The sequence below is a fragment of the Anarhichas minor genome, unplaced genomic scaffold (genome assembly GCF_050575085.1).
Source record: "Anarhichas minor isolate MPS153535 unplaced genomic scaffold, ASM5057508v1 ptg000011l, whole genome shotgun sequence".
Lineage (NCBI taxonomy): Eukaryota > Metazoa > Chordata > Actinopteri > Perciformes > Anarhichadidae > Anarhichas > Anarhichas minor.
Window position 1 is genome coordinate 10,870,216 of NW_027466457.1, and position 24,982 is coordinate 10,895,197.

Below are 24,982 nucleotides of genomic sequence, written 5' to 3' on the forward strand. Positions count from 1 at the left end.
TGTTCAGGTGACATGTGTGTGTAAAGACAAATAATTCAAGTAAAGTGTTACATCAATCTAAACTGGAACAAAACATTAAAGCTAAAACAATGGATAACTTATTGTAAACAAATAAATAAGTTTCAGTTGAAATAAATCCTTCAGAAATACAAAAACTGGCCAAAGGAATAAAGAGACACAGCAACAAATGACTCTAACTTTGAAAGGAGGAGGTATCTGTGTGCTTTAGTTTGTTTGATGGACCATGATGAAAGCTGACAAAGAACCGTTCAATGATAACCCGTGATGTACTGCACTGCATTGTATTGTATTCAATAAGCTGCACCGATGCTGCCTACCATTGACAGAATAAATTCATTCATTCTTAGCCTGGAAATATGATAAAACTCTATTTTCATGATACTGATAATGCGCCACTATAAAATGTTATATAAAGTTTAATAGCACCTTTTTATAATGAATAACAGTATGACTCAAAATTGAATTTTAAAGTTGCTGTATTTGTTTTTGTTCTGAACAACTGGATTAAACCTCAAACGGACTTCCTTTCACAGATATGACGTTGGGATTAAATCCAAAACTCCCACCGTTGTGATCAACACATGATTTATTCTGACAAACCATTGTTTTTGTGACATATGACAAAAGTTATTTTAATAGTTTATAAGCATTTATGGCTGTTTTCCTATGTGATAAAGACTACATCATTATTATTATGCAATCTACTTTATTAATAATTAAAATAATGAATATCTATAAGAAAAATGCTTTCCTATAATGCTTATTTTTCAAGCACTCTGCATTTTAAACTTAATTTTTGTGATATTTTTTTGAAGATGTATTTGTTTGTTTAATAGTTTATTTGCTTTTGTGATACTTGCTTTTGAGATTATTTCAAATAGTTTAACCTGACAGAGATGAAGCCATTCTAAACTGCATTTCAACTTAAGTAAAAAACACATTATCAAAAATACAAATGAAACATGTTTTGAAAATATTTTCCTCTGTACAAACTGTATTTACTCATAGAGAGATACGAGAGGTCTGACCAAGAGCACCAGCAAAAATATTAAATAAAATATTCAGTAATTCAATAAAATCATACTGTACAAAGATACACATACAAAATACACCGACAGTCATTTGCTGCTGTTCCATAAAGGTCATAATATTAACTCTTATACACAAATATACACTTGTGTACTTCGGATACAGGGAGAAAACAGCAACAACAAAGAACATTTACTTCACGCCTCATATATGAAATAAATATTTTCTAGAGTGATGCCTCTACAAATATATGGCATTGTTGGACAACACTGTCCTGATTTATAGGTCTTAATTTGGAGCCTTGGCTCAAAATGGCATCCACGTGTTTTTTATGATCTCCTAAGTGGAGCAGCATTGTGTTTTTGTGCATTTTTTTCCCCTTGATTCTAATCAGCACCATGCCACTGCAGGGCCCATCTGGGTGGGCTGGAGCTGGCTAACCAACAGTGGAGCTCGATACCCAGCACCCGCTTCAGGATCTCCTACAGTTCTAGGCTAAAAACACACTCAGCACACACGTCTGGAGTCATTTTAGCACACGCCATATCTACTTACAGTGACGCACCCTCAGTGAGGAAGGTAAGTGAGGGAGGAAAACGAGTTAGTACTATCGTACCGGCTTCCATGGTCGGCGGTGCCAGGAGGCGGAGCCTGGGCAGGGCTGCAGGTTGCATTGCTCCATGTCGGGCGGCTTGTCCAGGATGTCGCAGTTGTAGTTGTTTAGCCTCTGGCCGTTGGGCCTTTGACAAACCACCAGACGAGTCCTCCTTCCACCACCGCAGGTCTGTGTGCACTAAGGGTAGCAAACAAAAAAGATGTTAAATAATGTATATATATACAATAACTATGTAATAATGTGTCTTATAATGTGCTTCAGGGGGGCTTTTCTGAACAGTTTCAGCACTGACGTTGTAACAACAGTTTCAGACTGAGATTGAACAAATCCCTGTTTTTTGTAGAAGATAAGAGAGAGAGAGAGAGAGAGAGAGAGACATACAGACAAGGATGAAACACAAAACGTGTGCGAGAAATGTAATGAAGTTCACAATGAGTGAGTGGAAGAGTATGACAACGACAGTGTTTCCAACTGTCAGTATAAACTCACCTCTCCCCAGACACCAAAGTTCCACAGAGGACAGGGTCCAGAGTCGCAACCCTTGGACTCGGCGGGTTTGACCCTCTCATCGCAGTAGCTGTTGCTGCGTCCATCAGCATCCTGACACACCACCACTCGCCTCTGGAAACCTCCTGCACAGGTACTGGAACACTGCAGAGCACACAGAGCTTCAATGAGGATGATGACACATGCACACACAGAGGTACAACACATACTTTATGCATAAAAGGCCTATTATGAGTAATAAAACACAGATGGACTTATCTATTTTTTGTTTTGCCATGTGCCAATTATTATTTCTTAGCCGTGTTAAAAAGTTGACACTCAAGCTTCACTTACTTAATTTTTATCTGGAACTTCTGACTGTATCCGAGGGTTAGGGACAGTCGGAAGTTACACAAACACATATAATACACATAACAAACTAGTTTTTACCAAGGCCAAACTCAGCTGCGATGTTCAAAATGATCTTCCAAAGATGGAAAACATCAGTCCACGAAGGACATTGAACAACACATCCTTGAACAGAGCAGTAGGTACACTCTGCATCCAATTAACATGACACATCCCCACTGTCAATGGGAGTGAGCACAGTCAATGCTCTCTATAGTATGTGAGGGAGGACAGCACAGAGTGAGCCTGAACAGCAGTGCTTCCAGTCAAGTTCATTATGTGAGACTGAACAGTGTACTGCGATGAACGCCTCTGCTGCTGGGGGTTTAGAAAATAGAGCAGTGATCTTCTCATGGCTTTCAGAAAAACAAGATAAAACCACACAAAAACATGTCCTCCAAACAAACATAAAATATATCTAGTTTCACAGTAAAATATTCAGGTCTTTTGATGGAGCATTAGACATCTAATAACTGACTTTTACTTATTAGGTGAAAAAATAAAAATGGCAACACTAGGTGCAAAATGTTGTCAATTATCCTCTCGCATGGAGCAAACTTTCTCTTTAATACAACACGCTTCGCTCTATTTTCATGAAGCTGCATGCCCTCAAGTGAAAGCACAAACTAATGCAAACATAAGCACAAACTCAGGATGAAAGAGCACATTCCATATATTGTCTACAGAGATTTAATCAACTAAAAGTGATTAACAAGTGATTGTGGATGAGATTACTAGCAAGAATCACAAAGTACCTAAACTCATGTGCTACCTCCCATGTAAATACCCAAATAGCTCTCTGCGATAAGGTGTGGTCTGGGTACACAAGGGCAATTTAATGGCAAAATAACATTATGCAAACAAAACTACACACAGGAGACACAACCCCAACTGCACCAATGCACCTATTTTTGGCATGAAAATACCAGACACAGTTAAATGCAAAACAACCATTGTGCCTGCTTTTTTGACAATTTGATTCAAGACCAAGGACATTAAAATAATTAGGAGCCTGAACTGCCCCAAACGATTTGGGTTTGTTAGTGCCTTATCAATTTCAGCCCAAAAAATCAAGGCTCTACCTTGAGGTAACCTAGTTTTTTCGTTACACAGCAATGGAGTCCTGAACATCTATTCATACACTGACACACCGTACACATATACATATGCATCCCTTGGTGCTGTTTGTAAAGTCCTTGACCATGTATGGCCCTCTGCCCTTGTAAATGGAAACATCTGCTACATTCAAGTGAATGTGTTCACAAGAATGTGTTTACAGACAGAGACACATACAGGCCTTCAACACCTTGTACATGCTGGCCATGTACAAGGTGTTCTTGTTTTTTTCATAAAACTTAAATTGCGTGTGGCAATGAAGAATATTTATCCATGAGAAGACCTTAATTGGTTCCCTTTACTTGACAACAAAACTAAAATGATTCTACCGCCAGACAAAATGTTTCTGCACAGCCCTCTTTCCCCAAAGATCATGTGCTGAACATACTGCGCCCCAGGGTCCGGTCCTCCACTGGTTGTCTGCTGAGGGCACGTTCCAGCTGCTGTGGCCAGGATGGCGTCCGGGGTCCTGGGGATATCCGTAGGGCTGATCGTTGATACGCTGGCGGTGGTAGATAGAGGGGCAGGGGGCAGCGGTGCACTCTTGTTCCGTCTTAGGCTTCTCATCCGGGTCACAGAAAGACTGGTCCACTGGCTGGTGGTAGTTAGAGCAGACCACCTGCCTGGTGGTTCTTCCAACGCCACAAGTCATTGAACACTGGGGACAGAGAACCAAAGGTGTTACAAATGTTGAAATAATGAAAAATAATTTAATATTTTAAAACTAAACGGTCCAAGATCACAGCAGTACTTAGAGCCCATTTTGTTTCAGGATGATTTGAACATTGTCTCTGCAGTGGAAAACATCTGTATTGATTGGACACAGTGTTGGATGTTCTTTTTACTCACAGGAGACCACTCCCCGGCACGCCATTGGCCACAGGGGCTGAAGCAGGCCGAGGACTCCGGGGGCCGGGGCAGGTGGGTGCAGTGTGACTCGTCAGCGACTCCTCCCTGGGCATCTCTGCAGCTGACGTAACGCGCCCGCTTTCCCTTGCCACAGGACACCGAGCACTGGAGGAGACGCAGATACAAGCAGAGCTGAGATCAATATCTGTATCGCGTGGTTGTTAAAGTGATGCTATTAACTGTCTACTTTTCAAGACTCGTAATTATCATGAGGTAGAGTGCGACTGTTTGGAAGATGCACCACAAAATTGACTGTTTGTGAGTGAAATGTAAACTGTGCCAGACAATGTTTGCAAACTGGCAGCCCACAATGGTAATGAGATAATACTATATTGTGTACAATACATGTCCTGTATCTATGGGTCTATTGTACCTGTAGTAGACAGACAATTACCCAGATATCGTATAGCACAAAGTGGCAATTATGTTCAATTTGAAGTTACCAAATGGCCCTTTGTTTCTTCTAAAAGTAAATAAATGAGTAATAAATATATCTGCCTTCCTAATGCTTTGATTCATATGTTTCGGTGCAGTGAGAAAATGCTTGATCACTTTCTGTGGGTTGAAAATATTTCCCACCATAATGCAAAAAGCACAATTCAAGAAAGTTGTAATATCTTGTATTAGGATATCCTTCAAGGTGGTTTGTTTGATGCTAGTTATACTTCCTGACATCAGGGTTCATGTTGCAATAAGTAACAGACATGTCTTCCTCCGTAACAGATAAGGCGACATGTTTGTGGATTCTTCACCTTGTGTCACAAATAAAGGCGTTCATGATTTTATCTGCTGGTGTCCTGAAGTGACTCCCTGATCAACTTTCAGCTGCTCACACTCTATTGTAGCTGTACCCCTGCCATCTCAAAGGGACATCACAGTAAACACTTGTGAGGGGATGAATACCTAATGCAATCAAATGGCTCCAGCTCAAACAGGCACGTTAATATCCCTCTGATATCAATGACTCTCTAAAGAGGATGGCAGTTCCGCTGCTCGGGGGGATTGTATGGATGTGTATGTGTGCACGTGGTGTGTGTATGTGTGTGTGTGCGTGTGTCTGTAAGACCACACCGGCGCTGGCCTCTTTGACATGTGAGCTCACACCGACTTTCAGATTGACAGACGGGGTTCAATCTTAGAAACCGTAGACTCGTGTTTAGATGAAATCTGGTTTTCATTTGCGACGAGTAACAATGCAAAGTATCAGCGAGACAGAGGGGCCTCTCAGCCCAGACAGTGGAGCCTGTGTGTGTGTGTGTGCGTGCCCGTGTGCGTGTGTTTGTGTGTGTGTGTGTGTAGATGCAGCAGGGGGTAAAAGAGACAATGCTAAAGAGGATCATGGTCCTGTACAGTATGTGCTATCTGAAGGAATGTTTGGATATACAATAAAGTTTAATTTGTCGATCTAGTATATGCAGGAGTTTGAGAGCTAAGTCAGATTCCAAAGCCCAGCAGATCATTTCTCTCAAGCTACACACAGAAAGATGAACGAAACAGTAGAGGAATTTGTTTACCATTCAACAAAAAATGCGTCGCTTTTTTATATTCTTTGGACTGTATAAGGTAAACCCACAGACCTATATGCTCTGTTAGACCCAATAAACCCAATTTGTTTCCTTACCGCAGTCCAGGAGCCATATCTCCACTGGGTCAGGAGTTGAGCGGAGTCGTCAGGACGAGGTGTGCTTTGTACCGGAGAGGCCCAGGGACACGCCTGCATCTCACAGTCCTGCAACAAAAAAACATGCAAATACAGTCAAATGGTTACTTGAGTCATGCATCAGTACATTGACGCAACGGGAGTAAATATACCAAAAATATTTCTAAACATATTTCAGAGACTCCCTTAGATTCAAAGAACCAGGTGTACAAAAAAACATAAAAAAAGAAATGTTATTGTTTAGTTCCATTTCTCAAAATGTGTAGACCCGGCCTATACAATGTCTGTGAATATTGCGGTGAATATTGTCTGTGACCTCCATTCCAACAGCTGAGACAGATATCACTTATCTGGAGCCTGAAAGGTCATCAGTTTAACATCTTCCGCCTACCTCATTGTGACCATCAGCCTAAGAGCCCTTATGTAACACACTTAAACCACTCAGGTAAAGTGTGCCGCAGCCTCATGCTCAGTGTCCACCTTGACGCACATTTGGACTTTGGGTCAAAGCAAAGCAGAACAAGCAGGCATTTAAAGAAGCTGCTGATGTTAAGCAACTTTTAAAGTTTGTAGTGATAGGTCGTGTCGTCAAAGAGTGAATTTCAAGGATACTTTGCAGGTGAGTGGATCGGCCTTCAACCAGTCGACATATGATTGACATGAAATATGACAATAACTGAATGCATGTGGTTGAATCACTTTACAGTTCTGCTCGGCTCGAAACATTTTAGTCTCTCTTTACCATACGGTTTAGTTCTACGGCTCTCATCCTTCCCCGGCCGCAGCAGGCAGCTGTTCACTGAAAAGTTCTGCGGCGCGCTACCTTTCCAGTTAGCAACTAGCTGGTGAACAGAGCAGAGTTCTTTGTAGCCAGATATTTCCCTCGCAGGAGTTAGTGGAGACTAAAAACGTTAGCCTAAACTCCTTGGTCAACACTGATTTAAATACTGCATTACTGGTCGCAGTTCTTTATGTCAAAGAGGATCCTTCTTATTGTAAACAGCAACCTTCAATCTAATGGACACATTAAATCAGGGTGAAAATAACGTTTAACCAATATAATCCTTGTAATAAATCTGCGCAGTGAAGGATGAACCTTCAATGTTTGAGTTTGGAGAGAGTATGAGCAGTTAGTAACAGTTTTTGTTTTTTTACCTGACTGTCTCTAGGCCTTGCTGCAGCATTGCACTCTCTGTCGTCTACCGTGTCACCGTAGACCCCTGACACGCACCTAACGGCTCTCATCTGGTAGCCGTGGCCACAGGTCACCGCACACTGAAAGACAAACACGCATACGCGCACATACTATAAACAGAAGAAGAGAGAAGCCCGGTCAACCGCAAGCTATCTCAAACTCTATCTAAGTATGTCAAGGTTGATATCTTAGACGGGGCCTCTTTCAAGATTCAGCTCAGCAGAGCCTGGGTAAGACCGACGTGCATACACACACAAACAGTCACACACACGTTAATGAGCACATGCGTCCACATACGCACATATAGTCTTAAATCAACCCTTTACCCCGATTCTTAACTCACATACAAGGCGATCGGGCCACATTCAGGTACAACATGAGAGCAGAGGAAGTGCCACAGGATCGGTTTATTTGAGCAGCAAATTGTAATTACACAGGCATTAACGACCTGATCTATTCCAGCTCTGTAAATATCACTATCTGACTTCATACAAACAGGTGGGGGGGCATTAGACCTGAATGTATAAACTAGACCATGAATGGCCATTCATACATGTTTCATTCAATTTGTGCTTTACCCTAACAGGGCTGAATCTATACAGAAATATTTGGAAACCTAGAAGATTGAATGCATATGAAGGTGTGTGTGTGTGTGTGTGTGTGTGCACTGTGGGTCAGGTTTAGTCTGACAGGATATGAGGGGTAAAGTGAAAGCACCGTGGAGGAAATAGCAGCTGGAGTCAGAGCACACTCCTCCGTAACTTGCCGGTATATCAGGTTACACACAGACAGACTAACAGATACGAGTCTGGATCCTAGACAGCAAGCTACACATGAAGCCCATTTCCTCAGGGACACACTGCATCGAGTCACCTCGCCCCGGTGTGTCTATGTCTGATCCGTGTGTGTGTCCGCAGGACTCACCGCTCCCCAGACGCCGACCTGCCAGGACGCACAGTCGGGCAGCTCGCAGCTCCCCACAGCAGGAGGTTTGCTGGATGGGTTGCAGAGGTGCTCGCTCAGCTTTTCCTCCCCGGCTCCCATGCTACAGGACACCTGTCTGTGTCTCATCCCCTTACCACAAGTCACCAGGCACTGGGTGGCGAAGGGGGGGGGGGGGGTGTGGGATGATGGTGGAAGAAGTAGAGAAGAAGTCATTAATATAAAGGTATGCATGAGTGTGTGGCATCCCCCTGTTACGAAAATAGTTGACAGCACAGCCCCGTGTCTATCCTAATTGGTCTTAATATCACAATACCTTAATACTGCGCAACAACAAACTAAAACCTCTAAAATGAGAGAAGAAGAGATCACATTATGCTGAATTTACAGTTAAACTCTATTTGAGCCGAGTTTGACGATTAATGCTCCGCAGCCCATTTCCAAGGATTAATGAAGACGTATTGAAACCTTCTTGCTGCTTTGTATATGTGGTTGCGTGTATTGTATGTGCATGAGAGTTCCTCACCTCACTCCACTCGCTAACGGTCCACTTCGGACACGGCTGGTCGCTGCAGGTTTCAGTGACCACCCTCTGGTATTCGTTGCACTCCCTGTCCACCAGCCGTCTACCCAGGTTGTTCATACAGTAAGACTCTCTGTTACGGCTCCCACGTCCACATGTCTTAGAGCACTGTGTACAAGAATACGTTGAACATGTTCAGCCCACTTAATCACATGTTCATCTATGGCATACTTTGTCCAATGATGCAATGTTAATGAAATGAAAGTGCAAATCAGAAATATTCTTTGAAATAATTTAGATTTGTTTCTGTCCAAAAATGATGTTTGGAACATACTTCATATATGAGTTTATTAGGGGCCACATCGCGCCGAAGCTTCCACAGAATATTATTGACTTCAGAGAATGGAATCTCTCCTTATAAATGTAGTTGATGAACAATTATATACAGTACATACATTATCAGACATTAGAAATATATAAATAATTCCTAAATATGCCTCTAATTGGACCAGGGTCTCACTTTTCAGTCTGTTTGGCCATCATATCTAACACAGTTCTTCCACTGACTGTACCTGTGACCAGGCGCTGTACTGCCAGCTCTTAAGCAGACAGTCCCCATGGCAGGGCTCTCTGGTCTGAGGTTTGGCGGCGCCTCCACAGGTGCTGGCCTCCATCCGCTCACTCTGTCTCTTCATCAGGCTGTACTTCATACACAGAACATCCAAACTGCGGTAGCCTGGGCCACACTTAGCAGAACATTCGCTCTTTCCAGCGACGTGCCACCTGTGAAGAGGAGGTGTAGAAAAATGTTTTGGCTGCGTGTGCTCCGTTAAAATTAGTTTTGTGGGTGCACGTGTGTGTTCTTGTGCATTAATGCGCACCTGACTTCACAGTCAGTGTTGCAGGGCTCAGCAACGGCAACAGGACGAGGTAAATGTTCACAGCGTTGGTCCGACACCTCAAGGTGATCGCTCTTACGCACACATACCACCTTTCGTCTTCGCTCACCTGCACACACGCATGCACACAGACACGTGGGGAAAAGCATGTGTTCAAATCAGATAACATCTGGCAGACAGCTCGATGGCAAAATATCACATTTCTTCACCTTTAGCAAGTCTGACCAGCTTTTTGACATCCAGTCCTTCATCATGCAGCCTTAGGGGTCCATGTCGGACGTACACCCCACAAATACATCTCTTTACTGTATCCCACTGTGCCCTCTGACCCACTGGGAGCCTGACTAGCTGGCTTCTAAAGGAGAAATTTGAGGGGCTTAGTCGGGTTAAGGGCCAGGCGAAAGGGAAGGTGTCGGGCGATGAGATTGGCCGGGGTCAAATTGGGGTTGCCAGGAGGGGGATTTATGGAAGGAAAGCATGAATGAGTGCGTTTTTTAAATCCAGAGGTGAGTTTAAGTGATGCAAGAGAAATGCCCTGACACTTGTATTCATGTCTATGTAATACAATTTTGTGTAATAAGAGCTCTAAGACACATTATGGTTCATATAAATTTCACATTTTCTTGGGGGTCATTTTTTATAGTTTGTCACAAGTTGCTGTAAAATTGCGTGTCAGTTAGAGCACACAGCTCTACACACCCCACACCCCTTTATTCACAAGAACACATTTTCCAATTTGTGAAATACCTTTGGGCCTAAAAGTATATTAAATATGTACTCATGTGTGTATCAGAACATCTTCCAGATATTTTGTGCAAATGCAAAGCTTTTTTAAGATCCACTGAAGCCAAAGAGAAAACATCTTATTCTTTATGTGTGTAAATTTGGAAGCCAAGCTGAGGTCTTACCCTGACAGATGTGGTTGCACTCGAGCCAGGAGCCTGAGGGATCCCACACAAACTGCTCCCTGTGTTCCTCGATGGGTATATTAAAGGAGTAACGGACATCTGGGTTGTGGAGGTTTCCCACACACAAGACCTGTGGAAACAACGGTGGGAAAGGCAAGGTCAAAAGACTGTCCTTATTTTGTCTAAGTCCACACAGAGATATCACCCTTTTAGACAGACATCGAGCTCAGTATTTGAAGAGGTTAGAAGACAGTAAACTCTTACAGGGAGAGCTGTAGAGATCAAGACGAATGGAGGAAAAACAGAGCAATATACAGTAAAACAAAGTAGGATTTAGTTATTAAAAACCTGCAGAATGAGCTCGTCCTCGATGCGGTCAGTGCAGTTTATGCGCTCCACTTCTGTGTCCGAGCCGCTGTAGTCGATGACGGTTCCCTTGAAGGTGATTTCCCTTTTGAACATGGCCACCACAAAGTTCCCATTCAGGAGCGAGCTGGACTGGCTGTCAGATAATGCTGGAATAAGAAATGGACACAAACCATAAACAAACGCAGAGCTCCAAATGTAAAAGAACTCGGCACAAGTGAAGGAGTGTTTGGTTCTTGCAGATTTGGGAATGTTGATGAGATGTGGCACTTATTATTTCAGGCTATAAGTTAAGTAAACTGTCCTTGAGCTGCAAAACTATTGTTCTGCAAAGCCTGTGTTGCAGGGGAGGTACGTTGAAACACTGGTGACACAAAATTGCAGTTATTTGGAGTTAGACTGCGTGACTCTTTCGTAATGACTGACATTGTAAGGCAAACAAAGGATCTCCACTGACTGCAAATACAATCAACATAAACATACACACACAAATAACACACAGGAACACATGGATAAACACTCAAAATTGGCAAACTAGCACATAAACCCCAAATGAACATTGACCACCTCTCTCTCTCTCACTCTCTCTCTCTCTACCTCGAACATTATGGTTCCAAGAAACATGCAGTTAATTACGATCTGAAAGAGCATGCTGAAACAATGTATGTGATTAAGTCCCTAGAAGCAACTTTGTTTACATTTAAGTCTACACATTGTTGGATGCCAGCTAGTTATCTTTTGCCGGAAGATAACTGTGGGGTCTGTGGGGTTTTGAAAATGATCTATAGATTATGGTTGTCATCACTGACATTTTGCAGAAGTGGAAAAAAAACAATGCCTTAGATTAGAAAATGTGCACACGGACACACAGCTACAACTTAAAAAATACATCTTAAAGTTTGTTCAAGCCTGGTACTGACCAAGGAGTCGCTCATTCTGAAGCTTATTGCTTGAACAGTGGAGATAAAATGAGTTAATGTGACTTGGTGGCACATTACAAGATGAAGTTTGTTTTCCAGTACACAGGCTGTTTTAAATACCTGTGCGTTTTGATACAGGTCAAAGATAAAAGGAGGAACCAGCATGGAGGAAGGAGTGGGTATTAAAAAGGTTTTGAGCCACCATGCGCTTCCAGAATAGCTTGAGCTCTCCAAAACCTTCCGTTCTGTGACTCTAGAGACCACAGCAAATGCTCTACGGAACTTTTATACGTTTTATACTTTCCCTGCGAAAGGTCCAACCAGCGACTACAAAGCTTCGTCATCTAATACTTGCTTTAGACCCAAAGTGTGCAGAGACTTCTTGCACCGTAGCATTTGTAAGTAGGTGAGTAACATTTCTCAACAGCAGCTTTCTAGAGCAGACTTCACAAAGTGCTTCACAATAAAAGACGTGAACAAGAGACACAATTTAGTAGCAACAAAAGGCAAGAGAGATAAATATTATAGAGATTAAAAAATGAATAATTAAAACAGGTGAGCATTGAGCTGCTTTTCGAAAGGTGTCCACAGGGTCCAAGTCCAACAGGGGAGAGCTTCAAAGTTAAGGAGCAACGACTTCAAAGGCACAAGTCTCCTTTTTGTTTTTTGGTCATGAGTGCAGTGATCTTCTCAAAGAAATGTCTTCATACTGTACGAGCCCGACTGAAAAAAACAGGGCGTTGCAAATACCAACCATGTGTAATACAGGCACCACTCGCACATTGTGTGGTTGTGGCACTCGGCAGCAGCGGGAGTGAAGCTTTTCACAGCGGCATGGCAACGAGGCCCTGCCAGATGTGTTTTCTGACAATTTGACTTAAAACATCTTGAACCTGACTTGAACCATCTGAAAATGGGCGCCCGCCCTTACAACATAGGCAAAACTCCTTTTCTCCGTTTTTTTTTTCTCCCTCTCTGTCTGTCTCCCTCTCTCACATGCAAGCACGTACGCAGACAGAAACACACACACACACACACACACACACACACACGCGCACACACACTCTGAGCCCGGTGGGTCCATCTAACCCTACACCCCTGTATCCACTTTCATGCGGCCTGGGCTCCACATGCCTCTAATTAGCACCTATTGCTGCCTCATTTATCTTTCTCAGGGGCTGACACTCCATTTGCTTTCCCAACCAACCCTCTCTGCCATGACCAGATGGACCAACGCCCCTCCTAGTTTCCACCATATACACTCAGTACAAATGACAGTTTCCTTTCCTTTGTGAAAACAGTTTGACAACAGTTTGGCCCACGTTTCCTTACCCTCCTTCACTAAAAGCCTGCCTCTACAGCTCTGGGTCACCAAGTCTGGGTGGTTTATGGTCATGTTAGGGGATAATGGCATTGACCTATGAGATGAGAACTGAAGGGCTGTAATGTATACATCTTATTAGGTTGGACTGCTTCCACTTTGGATTGATTCTCCCAAGAAAACCTGCAATTCGATACAGTGTTGCTTAAAAACCACATCGTTAAGGTGACACACACACACACACACACACACACAGCACACAAACCACACTCACCGAGGTAGTTGTCGTCCTCTGGCTTTCCAGAGTAGCTGACCTGTTTGATATCAATGTTGGTGGCTCCAGCTGGGATCCGCACCACTGTGTTGTAACCTGAAGAAGAAAAGTAGAGAAAGAGAGCACGGAAAGTCACACAATTTTTATGAAGTCTCAAAAGGGAACAAAGTAGCCACAATAGCAGCAGTGAGTGGTCCCACCTTGATTTCCATAATAGCTTCACTATGCTACACCAAATCCCAGTCAGGGAAGTCCGGTTCCAACCACTGGGGATTTAAATGTCACACTTGGAAAAATACAAAAAAAGGTCTAGTCCTCTCAAATAACCTGCAGGAGGCCTTGTTTTAGTCTCAGAGGCCCGACCGTGAAATGATATGTAATTATTCCCTGGACCTACCTTTGGCCTGTAATTACTACACCGGGCCTGTTGTCCCATGATAAACTAACATCCAAAAGGAGTGAGCATGAGGGAGATGGAGCATGTGAAAGCCAAGACGTGACAACAAAAAAGCGAATATAGAGAGTGAACAGGGGGAAGAGTATGACATAGGGTATGTAAGCTAAACACTTTTTTGGAACGTATCTGCAGCAGCAAGTATCGAAAACTATCATACAACACTGAGTGCTTGTTGAGATTTGTGCTTAAGCTGTGATCGTCCTGTTGTGTATTTAAATACTTATTATGCCAATTCCAGGCTGTTTAGGTTTTTGTACCCTTTATGTTTAAAAAAAGGAGCTAGCAGATGAGACACAACTCAAAGACGGTTACTTTTCATGCTATTTAATGAGATGAGTAAGAACACATTATTTTATGTATTACAGGGGGAGAAAGTTTAATCCATAATGTACTGTACTGATGATGAGCAGCTGTTTGGATGCAACCACAACTTTGTACTACTGGCCATTTGGTAAAACCAGTAAAAGATGAGATTTCCACAGGTACATTAATGGATGCTACGTACAGTTGGAGACTATCGATAATCACTCGGTTCTTTCATTATGATAGTTCAGCTTGAGAATTTGGCCTTCCGACTACTTACTGCTGCCTTCAAAAAAAAATCCAAACTGAATGGCATGAGAGGAAAGGTGTGGGCTGGTGTGATATGATGGTTAGCCTGACACCTTGAGCCACTCGGGGGCAGCACTTGGTTTACATATCTACCTCTCATCAGCCATGTAAATCTTCTCACACACACACACACACACACACACACACACACACACACACACACACACACACACACACACACACACTGTATAGTCATCACAATCCATGTAAACCATGACTGAAAAACGTTTTCATTTGAAGTCATACTGTACATGAAGCTACCACAACCCAAACATCTGTACACAACCTCCTGTTACTGTTTTGTGTGTCATGTCAAATTACCTCACTAAACACTGGGGACAGGATAAGCTCATTAAAAAAACAGGGGTGTATGAACTTCAGACAATGACAATCTATAAAGATGGAAAGAGACCTAGCAAAAGCATCAGTGTCAAGTTTGTATGTGTTATAATACTGGGGAAAAACAGGACAGCAAAAGACTATAGAAATACCAATAACACGTATAAACATACAAGTTAAATGTTCAAATGCTTTGTCAATTCAATGGTCAACATTCAAGATGTGATTTAACTTAGACTATCACTGGTTCGAAGTGAAGAGAGAGACAAAGGAAGAGACTCAGAAATAGAGAGACATCAAACAAGAAAAGGACAAAAGGTTGAAAGACAGAAAGACAGGCCTAGACCCAGGAGCAGAGGGATATCCTGCCTGGGCTGTATTCCCACTCGTGTTCTCTTTCTTCAGGTCAAGCCAAATTACCAGGGCTGAGCTCAGTGCCGGGTTTGGTTCAATACGATCCTCAAACCCTGTACCCCCAACAGCTAACAGAGTGCAGAAAGAAAGCAGATGGATAGAGACGCTCAAGCTCAGCGCCAAACTAATGCGGAGTAAACATGATAGAGGCCACACCCAGCAGGGCTTTTATGCTAATACTTCTGCTGTTTTGCTGTCCAGACATGAAAAAGGATCGGATGCAATCAGCAGTTGGCCCACACTGAGGCACATTATGCAGGGACAGTTCAAAGGGGTGATGTCAGGTTTGTGTTTGCTATCTGAAGACCTGAGAGAGTGAGGTCACTGTGTTAATCAGTTTTCTAAAAGATTTACAGAAGATTGGTGCTCTGCATTTTTCCCCAATCTGGCTGAAGCACGTAGCGTTGCTGAAAATCAAGCTTTATATGTTTAAACATAACCAGACGTGACATCAGCACCTAATAGGCGTTGCAGCCACGTGGAACTGAAGTCATTCTCAGCTCTTCTATGTTTACTGCGTATCGGATAGTCGCTCTGCAGAAGCTGCTGACGTACAGTATGTTTAATAGCGACACCTTTTTTGAGAACAGTCAGCTATAAGTGTACCGTACATGTAATCTGAGCGGTGCGACTTACCATACTGAGCATCGTTGAAGGTCCCTGCCAGGGTTTTACACGACGAGTTGTCCCCGCCACACACTCCGCACTTGTCATTCCTGGCCTTCGAGTTAAGAACGTGGTCGCAGCCTGCTTGCTGAAGAAGTACAGATGGAGAGAAGATTTGTGAATTTATGTAAACCATACTTACAATGATTAGTGTGAATGAAAAGTCAAGCTTCATCCTTTCCATTTATTACAAAATGTGAATCGTGTATAAGTATGACTAAGCGGACGGTGTTAAGTTGTTTTTGTGTCTGCAACATATGACACTACATATCATGACAGCATGATAATAAAACTAACATTACGTTAATGTTGAAGCTTACAGTATGTGTGTGTGTCTGTGTGTGTCTGTGTGTGTGTGTGTGTGTGTGTGTGTGTGTGTGTGTGTGTGTGTGTGTGTGTGTACATAGGTTCATTATACCCTGCAGAGGCCTTGAACACAGATGTCGTAGGTATCTGGCCCACATGGCGTGCCGTCTGTGACGCGGTCCTTCAGCTGATAGTACGCCGTAGTCCCAGCGACCCGGCAGAAGAGCTTACAGCGATCCTTCATTAGTACTGCATGGAGAAAGAAAGCAGACTATGGAAAAAGTTGTACTATAGCGAATGAGATTAATACAATTAAAATCCTGAACAATAACAAGATGAAAAGCCTCCAGATGACTTGCACGTGCTGATGAAACAACACATTTTTCATCCTATACCTAAGATCAGAGGACACTTGCTAGATTTTCCAAATTGGTATCCATTGTTTGGAAGAATCACTTTGTATCTGACAGCGCACTGGCTCTGGGGCTTGGCCTGTTTGCTTGTGTAGCATCAATTATATAAATGAGTCACTTGCAGTAACTTAGACAAGGTGGTCTTTGCCAGATGGTAATCTCATGTAGCTGAACAGGCTATGGAAGGGCTGCTTGTTGCTTTAATGTTGCTGTTGTTTTGGGTCAACTAAAGATTTAACCCTTGCAACTCTTATCGTGGGTTTGCAAGGTATGACAAATAAAGGACACACCCACAGATATACTACTTGCACATCCACCCATTCCCTCTTCTCCCCTAATGTATTAAAACTGCATTAGATTCAAAAGCAGAAGACACATAGATATCACGATTTTGCATGTATTGGCCTTCGAATCCCTCCCACACACAATGTGGTGTGCGGCATTTTAGTTAAATGCACCAAACATACTGTATCACTGGCTTCAAACTACATTGTACAGTTGGATGTAAATAGTATCCATCTTTGATGTCGCAGCTCAAGTTACCACGAAACATTCAAATGACATGCTTTGGGATTACATTGGCGCACTCACTGCCACTGTACTTGGGGACCCAGCGGACGGTGGGAGGTAGACCGTTGATGTTGAAGTGCTTGCCGTCAAACTGAGAGCACTGCTCTTCGCGGAAATCTTTCTGTCCTCGCGGACACGGCTCAGTGTTGCAAGAGCGGAACTTCATCCTGCGACCAACACAGAACTTCCCGCCATTTCTGGGCCTGGAGCAAGACGGGACAGATCACAGAAGCACTACACTTATTTTCAATTTAAAGACCATGTTTGCTCTTGTTTGACTGGTCTTTATGACTTCAAACCCACATTGTTTACATTAAATTCACACTTAGGAAACAAGCTCTCTCTGACTGGCTAAATGAATCTGACATGCAGGTTTAAAACTCACTTCAGCTTGTTTACAACTCTTATTCAGGCATGACTGCTCTCTTTTTTAGTGCTTCTCATACTGGTTCAGAGTCTAACACACATTAACAGTCTGTAATGGGTTCGATTGTCATAACTGCCCGATCCTTCCTTACTCAGGCTTGTTGCAGTCTCTGGCGGTACTCCGGGTTCCTCCACCACAGGACCTGGAGCAAACACTGTAGGGCCCCCAGGGACCCCACTCCCCATGGACTGGCTTCAGGTCCAACTCCTTGTTTACACACATCCCGTGTTTGCAGTACTGCAACAGACACACAAGAAATGACTGCAACTGCTACAGATCTGAAGACAAACACAGACTGCAGAATTAATGCAGGCACAGCTGGGAGTGGTGTTCATCTGTTCCTTCTTAATCCTCTGTTTAGATCGCAAGCTATATTTTTGAAAGAAATCCTAATTCCACTATTGTTTACCGTCGAGGAAGGCGTCCAACTCCTCCAGCTGTCCAAAGAGAAAGAGGGAAGGAGCGGTAGGGATACAGACAAAAATAGAGATGGTGGAAGACAACGAAAGACAGGAAGTGCCAATGGGAGAAACCACTAACTGAAATGTACAGTATGTGGTAGAATACGTCTTTCATGCCAACCAAATCTATAATTTATTTGGGGGTGTTCTTTTCTTCTAAAAAGTTATATGACGATATTATTTGCATGAAGGCACACTATTTTCCACATGGGCTCTCTGTTTCTCAAGCCTGAAGTCATTTGAAATTGAAATGGCAACAAAAGCCTTCTAAGACACTTGAATGAAAAGCATTTGCTCTGCGATTTTTTTTAGGCTTGAGTTGTAAATACAGAATTACATAATATCTTTCATACAGTACAGTAGACCCACTTTGACATAGAAAATAAGGCGCCCGGTATCAAACAGTGTGTACCCACTAACCAACCTTTGCCAAGAAGGGCTAACACTGCTTTCATAAAGCAAAGCACGGCAGGCCCATTTCCCTTTGTGTGCAACCAAATCCCCTTCTCAGCGGCTAAGATATCGGAGGGTTCTGTTCACTGAAAGAATGCAGGACAAGACGGCGTCTGTCTGGGTACGTAGCCAGCCGTCCGGGGCACACAGGCACGGGGAGCAGTGGCACCATGATAAGGAAACTCTAGAGTTGTGATAACAAGAGGAACAAAGTTTATTACTGGCTTGAAATCAGGAACTCCCTTCTGCTGTTGGGCTGTCTATCTCCTCAGATACAAAGCTTTTAAACCTATAACCTGGAAAGGAGGATGCTCTTTGGGGACACCTCATTCTCACCGTGTTTCCTCACAGAGTTTAGTCTGTGAGGTTCATGCACAAGTTGTTACTTCAATTGCCAGTTCTTTCCAGATGAGAAATGCAACTACTATCATTTCAACTGGCCACACGCCCGTTCCACTACAAGATATTCAATCCCCTTCTCTAGATGAAAAAAGACTCTGAGAACAGAACCGTGTGAGATCTGCTTCAATGGATTTTCATAACTACGCTAATAAACCAGGGAGGATATCAATCAAAGTCATCTGCTGGACAATGGCTAATCTGACCAGTTTCCGCTTCAACCTAAATTCACAACTTAAAGCCATTACCTTACGTGAACACCTGCAAAATCATAAAGTCATGCACACAAACACATGTAAACATACAGAGAATTTGGCACCGCTGCCTCTACTATCCTGGCCTAGTTTGCAAGTGTGCTTGACACACTAGCAGGTCTAATGTAACGTCTGTGCACAATGGCATACAGGTGTTAACAGCTGCAGGGTATGGTCACTGTAAGAAGTTACAGTGTTGCCTTTTCTTTTCTTTTCTTCCCACAAGAACGTAATTTTGTCAGGTTGATAAAAAAATGTCACTTTACTTCCTGACATTATTGTTACTTTAAACAAACCACAAACAGTTCCATGATGCAGACCTGATTTGAGATTCGTCCTGGCTTGTTCCACTGTAAATGCAAAATGAGGGCGCTGATACTTTGGTTGGAGCGCAAACAATGGATTTAAAAAAAAAAAAATCGAATAAAAGTGACTAAAAGCAATGTGATAAAACATCCACATGAGTGGAAATGCCTTCCACGCCACAATGAGACGAACAGGTGCCGGTCCTTGTTGGTTGAGCAACCTCCTCGAGACAAAAGAGCTAACCAATCAGAGTTCTTGGAATCGTCAAAGAAAGATTTTTCCTAAAATGTATATCAACAGTTTTCCTTTGACCCAACACATATATTCTCTCCCCTTATAGCTCTCACATCCCCTTCCCCCACCTCAGCTTAAGGACTGTCAACCGGGACCTGGGCATCCCTTCTATACCTCAGCCACCCATCCCCCTTATCCCCTTATGGGAAACTGCAAGGGCCACGCAGGGACCACCACAGTGCCACCAGGCGGCAGAACCCGAGGAACTGTCAAACACAAGGCGGACTGTCTGTCAAAGAGGACCAAAGCCTGTGTAAGCCGCTGAGGCATTCCACTCCCCCCGCTGGCACCCTGTGTTTACAACTGTTTTGTTTGGCTTGAAAAGGTGATGTGGGTGAAAAGAAGAAAGAAGGAAAGGGGGAGTGGAATGAAAAAAAACATCTGTGTGAGATGATGTATGTGTGCGAACGTGAGCATGCGCATGACTGTGTGTGTGTGTGTGTGTGTGTGTGTGTACCTGTGAATGTACATTCAGTGTGAGAGTGATTGCTCAGAGTCTGGAGGCATCTGGGGGCCACGCTCAATTCCAATTAGCCTCTCTTTCCAAAGTGCACAAACACACACTTGGAAAACGCTGAGGTGAAAGGCAAAGCTCAAACAAGCATTAAGGACACCGGCAGACTCTCTCCTAGAAAGAACAAAATTTGCCCCTCAATTGGGAATGTAGTGAGACATTTGAAGGTCTTGTGAGAGAAACCTGTCCAGCTGTGACTAGCAAGTGTTTCAAATTAGGAATTTCACAAAGACTCCCAGCAACAAGACATACATAACGTGCATGCATTCTTTCACACACTGTTTATAGGTAAACATATAATGCACACAGGGAAACTCACACTATACGTTTGCCACTTTGCTCTCAAATCACACACCAACACACAAAATAAAGCTCAACCACCTTGCCGTAGGGCCACAGAGAGTAGTCACCAGGATACGAACCCCAACAGTGGGAATAGTATCTAAAGACAGCAGCATCTGCTCTGAGCTCCTCAGCTGGCTGGTTTGGAAGTTAGTGCCCTGTAATTGCCAGGAAACTGTTGCAGAGAGCACCTCATTTCTGAGCACAAGCCATACATCACTGTAAGAATGAGAAGGCAGAGGACTGATTTAAAAAGCCCTCCGCTCTTTCATTTTAACACGGCCATTTCCAAAAGGCTTCACCTTTCATGTTGCGGTGTCTTTCTCATGGCTCTGGTTTGGGAGTTTACTTTGGCCTTGGTCTGTTTTGGGGGGTGTTGGGTTGTGTCTGTGTCTTTGATGAGTCCACTCCACAATGCTTAATTAACCTTTTCACCTGTGGCGCAACATGGACCACCGCCGTTGAATTTCAATAAGTCATGACGCACTCACAAATCTAACAACTTGACCTGGAGGTAAGAGGCTATAGAGAGCCATGAAGCTATTCAGTAGTAAAGGATTCTTTGTGTTGCTCATAATAAGTCAAATTACATCTGTTATTACAGACTGGATTTACACAGACAGTTTTCCTCGTTAGTTCCATATTTCCTTTCTGTTGTGTTAAAAGGGTGAGAAGACAAGAGGGAGGGGATGGTGAGCTAGAGAGCGCAAGAGAGAGGACATGATGCAACCGTGAACCCAACCGACCTCTCTTCTCACTAATTTGCTTCCTATCCTCTTTTTCTACTCTCTCCCCCATCCCCCCATCCCATTCACGTGCACTATCAACAGCTCTGTACAACTGTTGAGACACAGATACCTCTTGTAATCTACTAGAACTTGCCTTAATCAATATTAATTTTTTATTAACAGTGGACAAAATCCTTACCTATAATGTGAAAGGTGTCCTTTCTAGTGATAAAACCACGGAGAGCTGTCATCCAGCTATGTTGCTCTGCAGAGATTTTTAAACTTATATTATTTTTTGGGCCACTTGGGGGGGCAGCAAAATAAGCTGTAAACACAACATTGCCCAATGGTCATCATATAAAGTAGATATCGCAAACGTGTTCATAAATATGACGATGTCATGAAAAGCAATTGTTTGCTAACACGTCAGCCATAATTGGAAACTTCATATGTCAGATGTTGTGTGTGTTTTTAATTTTGTAATTATTTACACCTTCTGCCAATATGCAATGGATACATCACCTTGCATACAATACAACACATTTTGACAACACACTATAATTGTGTAAATACATCTTCCTCCTTCAACACGGCCAGCAATGAAAGCTCCAGTCACTGGCTACTGGACACAGTAATTCCAGAGCAACAATCCTCTTGTTAGCCCAAATCCACAGAAATGTCCGTGATGATGGCAAATCAAAAGTGGCAACGTCCTGCAAATATCCAGAGATTAGCAGAGAGCGACACTGATTCCAGTCTCACAATCCCAAACTCCAGCACAGACACAAACACACACACACACACTGTTACACACAAACACCCCGTCCCCGCATCATACGACAAGTCTGTCAGGCTGCCAGGAAGTTCCAGCCAACACTCACCGCCTCCGCCAACAAACTCCATTCTGCCCTGGCTTCACTTTTCAAGACCTCACTATCTCACTCTAATTGGCTGAAACCAGAGCAGGTCGTCATTCTTTTCAGAGGAATGCTCTGGAAATGAAAAGCAACTTCCCATTTGTTCACTTACACTAACCACTCAATTAAGCCCCCTATTAAGAGAATCTGGGAAGCCTTTGGGGTTTTACACATAAAGAAAAGCTCAGCGATTGAAAGAAATCTAAAACACTTGAGTATTTTGTAAGTCATTTTTCAACAAATTCCCCAAAAGTTGGCAAGGGAGCTTTCAGTCGAGGCCGCATTCAAACTGACGATAAAATGGACACACGTGACAACAATGAGAACTTTGGCAACAAAACACCGCAGTTTATTCAAGCTCTGCTGGTGCTTTTTTCCCTCCGCCACCCACTGAGCAGTGACGTGGTGAGAGGCAGCGCAGGGATCTTCAAATGGTGGGGATGTGGCTACAGCGCTAAGCGGTCCCCGGCTTTGGCTTGACAGGCACTTATTGACCATGCTGGTTGGCCCCTAATCTACACACACACAAAAGCACACACTGACACAACTGTGCATGTGCTTACACTTATATTAAATGTAGATAATTCTGCAAAAATATAAATGCAACACACATACACACACACACACACACACACAAAAGTACTACATGCATGTATGCACACACACAATCAAAACAGACACAGACACACACAGATGCAGGATCCTTTTGAAGAGTGAGAGGGACCGAAAAGGGGAGGGGGAGTAAGGGAGAAAGAGCAGGAGAAGAGAGGATGGAGGGAAGGGAGGGTGGTGACGGTATTTATAGACAACAAGTGATGGGATGCCCTCGTTAGTGCACGGCCCACTGAGCCAGATGACAGACGCGCCGCCAAAGGTCATGTGACCGCATTACTCACTCCGCCGCCCTGTGAGAGGGCCCGTTGAGCAACAGAGAGGGAGCGGGGAAGAGAGAGAGAGAGCGGCAGAAGTAGAGAAGCAGAGAGAGTCAGAGGAGAAGGGAACAGAGGGGGAGAGAACTACCCGTGAATCCTGCAGTGCCCGTTGCCCTATTTCAGCTAAGCTGTATACAAACAAACTTTTTTTTCACTCTTCATTCAGAGGACGTGCCTCCCTCCCACTTTTTGGGCACCGACCTCATTTACCCGATGCGGTCACAACTTTGTTTCGTAACCCAGTTGAACAAAAACTCTCCGCCGACAACGCAGTTACAACAGGTGACAGCTATAGCCGTTCAGAAAACACACTTTTTACAAGAGATGACGTTTCCCGTGTAATCGCTAGAGTGACATGGCAGGCTCTGATCTAATGATAGGCTTCCAAAGAGCTCTCTAAAGGGGAGCTGTGGTTACTAAGACAATACCTGCTGCTAGTTTTCCTCATAGAGGCCATACATAGTTATAATCCTCCAGATCTGACCCCCCCCCCCCACACACACACACATACATTCCCCCTCAGGGCTCTGCAGACACCTCAGAGCCAGGAGCTCGACCCAAGACCCTGTAAAGCCTTAGACCTGAACCTCATGACTTCTTTGAAGAAGAAATGTGAAAGGAATCAGCAGAAGAGGCGTGATCGTTGCAGTGCATTGAAGTTGTCTAGGAAAAGAGAAGAAGAGACAAAGAAATGCAAGAATGCAAGAGAGGCACCAAGAGATACAAAAAAAGAACAATGCAACACTGACGCAAGAGAGTCAGGGACGATCCTGGGTCCATGGGTTTGTAGATTATCAGACTTTTGAAGCACATGAACATACTTGCACACACACAAACACACCATACCAAAATACCACATAAAAGAGCTCTTGTATGGGCAGCTGAGTGTCAGTACAGGGTCTCAATCTCTTTCAACTCGTACTACTTCAAACAGCCCCCTGCATGAGGATGAGACTGGGCCCTCAGCACTACAAACAAAGGTGGGGCCTCCACTCAGAACACAAAGAAATGAAGGAAAACTGTTTGTGGATTTAGAAAAATACGAAAAAGAAAAAATATATATATCACTAACACAAAAGGATCTCATATAATTTTTGTTGATTAATAGGGCTCTAGGGACATCCGTGTCTGTTTGTTGGTTGGTCCACCATTCTGGTTCTGATCTCAACAACTATTAGAGGACAGGAAAGTCTGTACAGTCATTTGCAGTGCTTAGTCCTTATTCCTAATGGCTTTGATGATCCCTTATCTTTCCTCTAACGGCAATATGAGACCAGCATTGTTGGATTTTTAGTCAAATGTTTTGACAAATATTGGTTGCATTTGGATACAATTTGGTACGATCGTCTTCCCCAGAGGATGATCCTTTAACTTTTTAATTTGATTTGGGGATCAACAACGTTTAGATGGCTAGGATAACATGCATCTAAATGTAGGTGAAAAGTACTAAGTAAGTGTTGTTGCAGCCTTTACTTTACTATATATTTGTGTTAAGTAGGTCCATATTACAAATAGTTATATGTAACTTAATAATACTTCGACTTTTTTTTTTACTGGTTTTAACTTTGAACGTCTAGGCCTCTTT

At 43.2% G+C, this 24,982-nt stretch overlaps 1 protein-coding gene across 1 annotated transcript in view; it reads right to left on the reverse strand.

Annotated features, from left to right (window-relative positions):
• Positions 1-24,982, reverse strand: part of LOC142948087 (A disintegrin and metalloproteinase with thrombospondin motifs 20) — a 70,104-nt gene that overhangs the window by 18,519 nt on the left and 26,603 nt on the right. The window contains exons 12-28 of the mRNA XM_076089968.1: positions 17,889-18,034; positions 17,392-17,573; positions 16,500-16,636; positions 16,052-16,169; positions 13,594-13,689; positions 11,061-11,227; positions 10,713-10,842; positions 9,787-9,913; positions 9,478-9,688; positions 8,909-9,073; positions 8,365-8,535; positions 7,401-7,520; positions 6,207-6,314; positions 4,526-4,690; positions 4,065-4,334; positions 2,156-2,317; positions 1,667-1,843 (exon numbers count right to left, since the gene is read on the reverse strand). Of these exons, the coding sequence (XP_075946083.1) occupies positions 1,667-1,843; positions 2,156-2,317; positions 4,065-4,334; positions 4,526-4,690; positions 6,207-6,314; positions 7,401-7,520; positions 8,365-8,535; positions 8,909-9,073; positions 9,478-9,688; positions 9,787-9,913; positions 10,713-10,842; positions 11,061-11,227; positions 13,594-13,689; positions 16,052-16,169; positions 16,500-16,636; positions 17,392-17,573; positions 17,889-18,034 (2,652 nt within the window). The remainder of the gene's footprint in view (positions 1-1,666; positions 1,844-2,155; positions 2,318-4,064; positions 4,335-4,525; positions 4,691-6,206; positions 6,315-7,400; positions 7,521-8,364; positions 8,536-8,908; positions 9,074-9,477; positions 9,689-9,786; positions 9,914-10,712; positions 10,843-11,060; positions 11,228-13,593; positions 13,690-16,051; positions 16,170-16,499; positions 16,637-17,391; positions 17,574-17,888; positions 18,035-24,982) is intronic.